This window comes from Desmodus rotundus, chromosome 8, assembly GCF_022682495.2.
Source record: "Desmodus rotundus isolate HL8 chromosome 8, HLdesRot8A.1, whole genome shotgun sequence".
Taxonomy (NCBI): Eukaryota; Metazoa; Chordata; class Mammalia; order Chiroptera; family Phyllostomidae; genus Desmodus; species Desmodus rotundus.
In genome coordinates this window covers 128,477,863-128,485,289 of record NC_071394.1, presented here as the reverse complement: position 1 = coordinate 128,485,289, position 7,427 = coordinate 128,477,863, and the positions used below count along the sequence as shown (strand labels likewise).

At 55.6% G+C, this 7,427-nt stretch overlaps 1 protein-coding gene across 1 annotated transcript in view; it reads right to left on the bottom strand.

The window, feature by feature from the left end:
- Positions 1-357: 357 nt before the first annotated feature.
- LIMD1 (LIM domain containing 1) overlaps positions 358-7,427 on the bottom strand; it is a 54,865-nt gene continuing 47,795 nt past the window's right edge. The window contains exons 5-8 of the mRNA XM_024565950.3: positions 6,363-6,493; positions 5,717-5,768; positions 5,182-5,250; positions 358-3,902 (exon numbers count right to left, since the gene is read on the bottom strand). Of these exons, the coding sequence (XP_024421718.1) occupies positions 3,765-3,902; positions 5,182-5,250; positions 5,717-5,768; positions 6,363-6,493 (390 nt within the window). The 3' untranslated portion in view covers positions 358-3,764. The remainder of the gene's footprint in view (positions 3,903-5,181; positions 5,251-5,716; positions 5,769-6,362; positions 6,494-7,427) is intronic.

Here is a 7,427-nt window from a genome sequence, read left to right as displayed (position 1 = left end):
ACTGTACAGAACTGTCCTTGCTGCACTTTTACACCGCGGGCAGGGCAGACTTGTGTACCCAGCACAAACAAGACTAATCAATCTTGCGCTGAGACGCTGAGGGCTACGTCACCGGGCAGTAGGTTTCTCAGCTCCATTATAGTCTTACGGGACCATCTTTGTATAAGCGATCCTCCATGGGTTGAAACATGGTTATGAGGCGCGCAACTAGACGGCACAGTCTCGGTCCCTTCCCGGTTCTGACAGCCATGTGTTCCTTTAAGAATCCAGAGCTCAAGAAGGAGACCAAGCCCAGTGAACAAAAAGCACCGTCTTCCTACTCTGCACACACACAAAAGAAGACCCGGCAGACACCACCACGCTTGGAGAGCACTTTAATAGTCTGCAAATCGATGCTGTTTTATTGGCACGGCTCTCTGAATCATTTTACGGTAACAGTAACCGTAACACCGCAAATAATTTTTAGGAACAACATTTTGCACAATTTTATAACAACAGTGAGTTTTTGAATCATTCTGTAGTAAAAGAAGAGACAGAAAAACAATTTTCCCCCACAGTTAAAATTTTCACACACTCTAGAAATTTCCCACATCAGTCCAGTCTGGCTCAGAACAATAGACAGCTAACGTATTTTATTCATTTGTTTCCTATTGCTTTGAAAAGTTACTTCACGTAGTAACTGGGAAATTAGGGCTACTTGTGGCAAAAAGGAGAGTAGGAAGAATTTGGTTTCCTGCCAGACAGGGATTTATTAACAAGGGCACCAAGCCACAACGGCTTGGGGTCACATCTGGCACACGCTCTGCAAGAGCACCAGCGGCCCTCACACTTTCACGCACACAGGAAAGGCACACGAAGACAGCCTGTGAAGGACTGTGAATGACAGATAATTCTTTCAGGCCCGAACATTCCTGTTTCCCTTCGGCAAGGGGGACTCAAGCCCACAGGAACAAGGTGACGCAGCCCTTGAAAGTGATCAAAATTCTGTGATGACCCCTCCAGCCACCCAGGACCCAGCTGAAAGAGGTTTTCACTCCGGCACTCCCCACTGAGCAATGGGAGTCCTGCGCCAGGGACAGGCAATGACGGGGACAGGGCTAAGTTTGGCCCTCCACGGTGAGAGATGAATAAATCACTCTTTACTCAGCTATTTACTCAAATGGGGAAACATCAGACAGACAGACACACAGAATCCGGTGCAGCCGGCCCAACTGGGCTTGGGGGCTGGGCTGGGGCCAAACCCTCCTCTCCTGGTCTAGCTACAGTCCAAGAGTTGTCTAGGGAGCCCAGAAGGGCTGTTTGCTCTTTTACCACTAACTTACTCATCCTGGTCTACCAGGTGCCTGTTTTCTTTCCAGGTGCCTAGAAGCACCACCCCAGTACAGTTCTGTTTGTCTAATAACTCACAGAATGTTTCAGACAACCAGGTAGGGGGACATCTCTTCATGGCTTACACTCAACAGCTGGAACAGAAGAACCAAAACGAGAGTCCTGCCCGGCACCCCCTCTGGGGATGCCGATCTCGAGGGAAGCTGCTCTTTGGATTCCTTCTGGTAATTCTCTCACGGCCCCCCAAAGGCACGAAATGCCAGATCTGCAGTGAGATCGGAATCACCCCGATCAAGGCTATTTTTAAATTTTCATTTAAAAAGTTAATCACACACTTAACTGGTTACCCAATTTGCAAACAAACGCCTCCTGCCTCTGACAGCGGCTCCAAGGCCACTAACTTTCTTCACTCTGTGGGGCTTGAAAGTGGAGCAAAGGTGAGTCTGCAAGGCCAGGAACATTCCTGGGTTGGCAAAGGCAGGTTGAGACACGTCAGCCGGTTTCATCTGCCCACAGCCTTGCCCGGGCTGAGCAGGACAACTAGATGGGGAGAGGGGTATGACCCCAGGGGTCACTGGCCCAGCCCTGCGCACTCGCAGCTTTTCAGGAGGCTCAGCCCGTGAAAAGGAACCGATGAAGGCACGCAGCCTGGACAGAAGTGACGTCTGGCCACAGGACCCAGCAGAATGAATTTACCAAAAATGTGAAACCACCCCGGTGCCCGTGCTGTGCTTCTCACAGGCGACTGCTGCCGAGTGAGTCAAAACACGGCCCAGACGGGAAGCTGGGCCCTGCGGAAAGTCTGGGGGTCCCCAGAGGGCTCCACTGACCGCCCTCCGAGGCCTGAGTCCTCCAGTCCCCCCGTGCTGGGTGCCAGGTGGGGAGGCGGACAGCAGATGCCAGCTGCGGTGCCCAGCCCGGCTGGCAGTGGTGAGATGGCCCCAGTGCTCCTGTGACAAGGCCGTGGGGCAAATGGCAGCCAACCTCTTAAAAATATTCACATATACATCTTCTGATTGAAATACCAAGGGACCTTGAGCCCCGTCCGGCCTCAGGACTGTGACATGCGGGACCAATTCTGCCTCCTCAGAGCGGACGTTGCCTTGAGATGTTGCCCGTGTGTGGCCCTCTGAGACCTGTCATGCTGGGGAGCCAGGCCGATGCAGTGCATAGCACCCAACGTCAACCTGCTCTAGTCCACGCTGCCCTTTGCTCAGGGTCACAGTGCCCTGACCCGCCAGCGGTGGGCCGCGCGCAGCCAGACCTTCCTGCCACGCCACAGCAGCCAGCTGAGCCCACCGTGACGGGCCAATTCCTCCCTCACCTGCGATTTGGTGAAGCTCTTATCTGTGAGGTATTTTTGGGGTATGGAAATGCTGACAGTGGAGGAAAACAAAAAAAGGAAAGAACAGACAGACAAAAGCACTGTACCTTATACTGGTGCCAAGGGCTGGGCAAGAGAGACACCTGTGAAGTGACTGTAATAAGTTATCCTCAGGCACGCCCCCCACGCTGGCCTACAGGTCACACACACACACACACACCTGATCTGTACGGGGCTGGCTCTCGGGATGTGACAGGACTCCCAAAAGCCCGGGAGATGTCCACATGTGGGATCCAGAGACTCGCCTTTGGGGGAGCGGCTCCAAAGTCACAGACTCTGGAGAGCGGCAGACAGGACAAGCACAAACAGGTGGGCAGAGAGGCCTGGTGCCCGCACCAAGTTCTTTGTCCCAAAGCCCCCGCCGCTGTCTATGGGGGAGGGGAGATCTGCGGGGACACGCAGAGTGCCATCGGTGTACAGGAGGCCACCCTGCCCCGCTTACTTCAACACCTGGCTCTGGTTTACCGGGCAATTCTTTCTAGGAGACTCAGCAGATGTTAGGGCTTCCCTCTCGCCATAACCCCTTCTGCAGAATAGCTGACACTCTGGGGTGGAAGGAAGCTTTAAGTCACGTGTGTGTGTGTGTGTGCACATGTGAGCATGGGGAGGGCGGGTGCATGGGTTTTCCTGAAGGGAGGAAACAGGTCAAATGGATTGGCACCTGAAATCTCTCTTCCAGGGATATTAGGGAATACACCCAGTGCAAACCTTCCCCTCTGGGGTGAGCCGTTCCCAGAGGGGACAGGCGGGCTCATTCAGTTGCACGGATGCGACCCCCCGTCACATGCCACACGCCTGCTGGAGTGTCTTCCTGAACAATCTGGTGAGCACAGGCCAGCGGAGAAGGCCCTTGGAAAACACACACACCAGAAGGGAGGGTTGGCCTCGCTGGGGGAAGGAAAGGACCCCATGCACGCGCGCAGGCACTCGCCAGCCAGGCCCTCCTTCCCCCACCCCCACGCCACCCCGGGACCACTGGAATCAACAGGCAGATTGGTTATTGTGCAGCCCTGGCCTCTCCTCCCACCCTGAGGTCCGCACGAGGCGCTGGCTAGAAGTGGTGCTGGGGGGGGGCTGCGGACGCGGGGCCTCTCTCCAGCCTCCTGACGTGGCAGGACTGACAGAACAGACGGTCCTCCAGCGGGTAGCAGCGGTGGCCATCTTCATCGTTGAGCTCCAGGCCACAGTCCTGGGGGAGGAAAAAATGTCCCGTGGTAGCCGAAGAGAAGGGCTGCCAGACGGACGCAAAGGCCACCGTCCCTGAGACCGGCGGTGTGACTCTACAGGGGCGGAAAACACGGAACCCAGGGGAGGTCTGAACCTCACTGTCCCCTGCCCAGGCCACTGGCCCCGTCCGGGTGACCACCGAGCACCTTGAAATGGGGCTAGTCGGAAATGGGATGCGATGTCAGTGTGAACACACGCCAGACTCCCAAGACTTAGGAAAGGGAAGGATATAAAAGCGCTCACGAAAAATGTTTTATGGTGACTGCGTGCTGAAAAGATAATGTTCTGGGTCGAAGAAAATTTTATCACAGAAACTGATCCTGCCTGTTTCTTTCACTTTTCTAAAGAAGCTACTAGAAAACGAAACGACACACAGGACCTGAATTTGTGGCTCACACGTTTCCGCCGGATGGCACCGGTCTGGTCTGGGACATGTGGAGGGGACAGTTGAGCAAGTGTCTTCACCTCTTCCCCCAGCGCCAGGGATACCTCTGACAATACCCACCTACTTCTTCAGGGCTGGTGGTGGGATCCAGCTATCTGTCCCCCACACCCTCTACTCTCCCATGACTCTCCCCACATCACAAAATAAATCTCATCTCCTTCCACTTAATTCTGGCTGAAAGTCCACAGGCTCTTAAAGTGTTTGCGCCCTTCACAAAGGCTGGTGCGGGGCGACCCCTGGCTGGCTTAACAGGCACAGCGCCAATGGCTCCTTCAGCCTGGGGGATACCAGGACAGAAAAGGGGCAGATGCCCCCCCCCAAACCTTCATACCGACCAGCCACATCCCTGTTTCCAAAGGTAGGGTTGGGGTGGGGTGAATTTCTTCATCATTTCCTGGGCTCAGCTGAGAAAAAGGCTCCTGGCAGATAGAACAGCCTACAAGCTGGAGGGGAGGGAATCTATTCCCCAAATCGCACACCTGCCTGACAATGTGGCCCCCAAACAGAACCTGAACTCCCACTCCCCACGCCCCTCCCGCTCTGCAGCTTCAGGTGGGGCAGCTGCGATGGGCTCGGGCCTTGACAGTGACCAGTGAGGAGAAGACAGTGAAGACCTTTACTCCCCAAACGTCTGTGTGCCCTCCAACCTGCCCTCCCTCTACTCCATGTCCTCCGCCAGCTCAGATGGCTGCCCCTGGCCCGAACCTTGATGACCGTCCCCTTCCATAGTCAGCTGGGCCGCTTTCCTCTTGGACTGCTAATCAAGTTTTGCGGGCCTGGGCAGGGAGGGGCCTACCTCGCAGTGGTAGCATTCCACATGGTAGTCTCTGTCCATGGACACGACACGGATGGTCTCATCTGAGCCCTGGACCGAGAAGAAGCGAGAATAAGAAGCCTGCTGGGGGGCCCGCTGGGCTGCACGCGCCGAGGGGGTGTGTGGGTGGGAGGGATTCTGAGTAACAAGCAGGTGGCCTTAGGAGAAGAGCAGAAATCGGAGATGGGTACCAACGCCAGTGCGAGAAAGATGCATTTATTTTTGGGAAGAAGTAGAGGGATGGGAGCCCCACCTCCTGGGATGCCGGAGTGAACAGGAAAAAAATGACGTACGGCCCTTTGCTTACCTGCTCCCCTTCTAATCTAGGGTTAGTGTTGTGTCAGGGAGTTTGCCCCGATTACAGGGTCAAATGGGACACGAAAAGGGCATTGGGCTGGGCAGGGCTAATGGGACAGGGCCTTCTTGGTGAGGGCGTCCAGGAGAGGACACAGGTCTTGTGAATGATCCCAGGGAGAAACTCGTGTCGTGGGAGACCCCGGCCACAGGAGCATCTTACCTCAGGGGGGAGGATGGGAAGCCCACAGGCTGCACACTTGGGGGCCAGTACCCTGCGGGGAGAAGCAGAGAGGCAGTGAGATGCGGGCTGTGTTTCCAGAGGGCGAGGCCCAGTGTTTCGGGGAGACCAGCGCCAGGGCCTGCCTGGAGCCTCCCTCACAGGCCCGGCCCCAGCGCCTGGCTCGCTCTCTGGGACGCCTTCAGTCATGCTTTGGGGTCATTCCCCAAAACAGCCGTAACAAGCACACCTGGCCCCCGTCACTCGACCTGGGGTAGAAACTAACTGTCTGCTTACCCCCGTCATGGTGCCTGGTCCAGGCCAGGCACAGCGCGGCGGGTGGAGGCCAGCCGGATCAGGGGTTTCTGAAGTCAGGCAAAGCTGGAACCGCAGGGCCTGGCGGATTGGATCTGGGTTCCCCCCACCCCCGGGAAACGTGATTCTTTAATCAGTTCCTGTCTGCACAGGCATCTGCTGAGCTCCCGAGGCCCCTGGTACACGCCTCCGCCCATTAAGTCTTTGCTGGACTGTGGGCTGACTGGACAAGCTGCCTGCAGACATGCAGACACGCCCCAGCAGGTGTCCGCCTGGCAACTCTGCTGAGCGTCCATCAGCATGGCTTCCGCGTGCGGCGCCTGGCCCTCCTTACTTGTGGTAATCTCGGACACAATAGATCTTGTTCTCTGAGTCCACGGTGAAGGGCACCCCGTCCAAGCACTCGTTACAGATGACACAGCGGAAACAGCCAGGGTGGTAGGACTTCCCCAGGGCCTGCAAGATCTGGGGACAGGAAGGACAAGGCTGGGACTCAGCGCATGGTTAAGACGGGACGGTGAAAGGGAGAACACCGAGCGGAGGGACCACATGATCACGCCATACAAGGCACTAGCCCCGGAGTTTCGATGGGACCAAGGTCAAGAAGTGACTGCAGGAAAGCTAGCCCAGTCACATGTGTAAACACGAGAGGGCCAAACAGGACCCTTCTCCTGAATTCATAAAAACTCCGGGAGGAAATTTAAACAGCTCCTTATCAAAAAGCGTCCCAGTTCTCGGCAGAAAACGATGCACAGCAGGGCCGTGAGAGGATCCACCCAGGATCTGGAGAGCAGTAAATATGTGGAAAGGTTCAAGGAAATTCCCCCTGAAATTCCCCGTGAAATTAGGAGCTCAGAGAAAACCCCTTAACTCCTAAGCGGCTTTGACTCTGCAGCAGGATAATCCAGAAGCTGTGACGCAGCCCCTGATCACCTCAAATTCAAGTGCAAGCAAAGCCTCTTTGTTGCTCTTAAACATGGTGAAGAGAAGGCCCCACAATCCTTCTCCCTCTCAGTGTCATTTGATCTGGTTGTGACATCTGGGACTACAAGAGGCCACCCTGAAACCAGGACAGAGCCGAGACGTGAGGGGAGGGGAGAGAAGAGCAGGAAAGAACATCCTCATTGATGTCACCCACCATGGAAGTGCCCACCTCCAAACCCCTTGTTAGGTGACAGAAAGGAGCTTCCTATTAAATCAGTGGTTCTCAAGGCACAATGCCTGGACCTGCGGCACCAGCCCCGCCTGGAGACTGGTTAAAAACGCCCAGTCTCGGGCCTCGCCCCGGAGCTCCTGAATCACCAACTCCGGGGTAAAGCCAGCAGTGGGGGGTTTGATAACACGATTCCTAGCACACGGACACTTGCGAAGCGCTGATTTAACATGAGTCTGGGTTTTT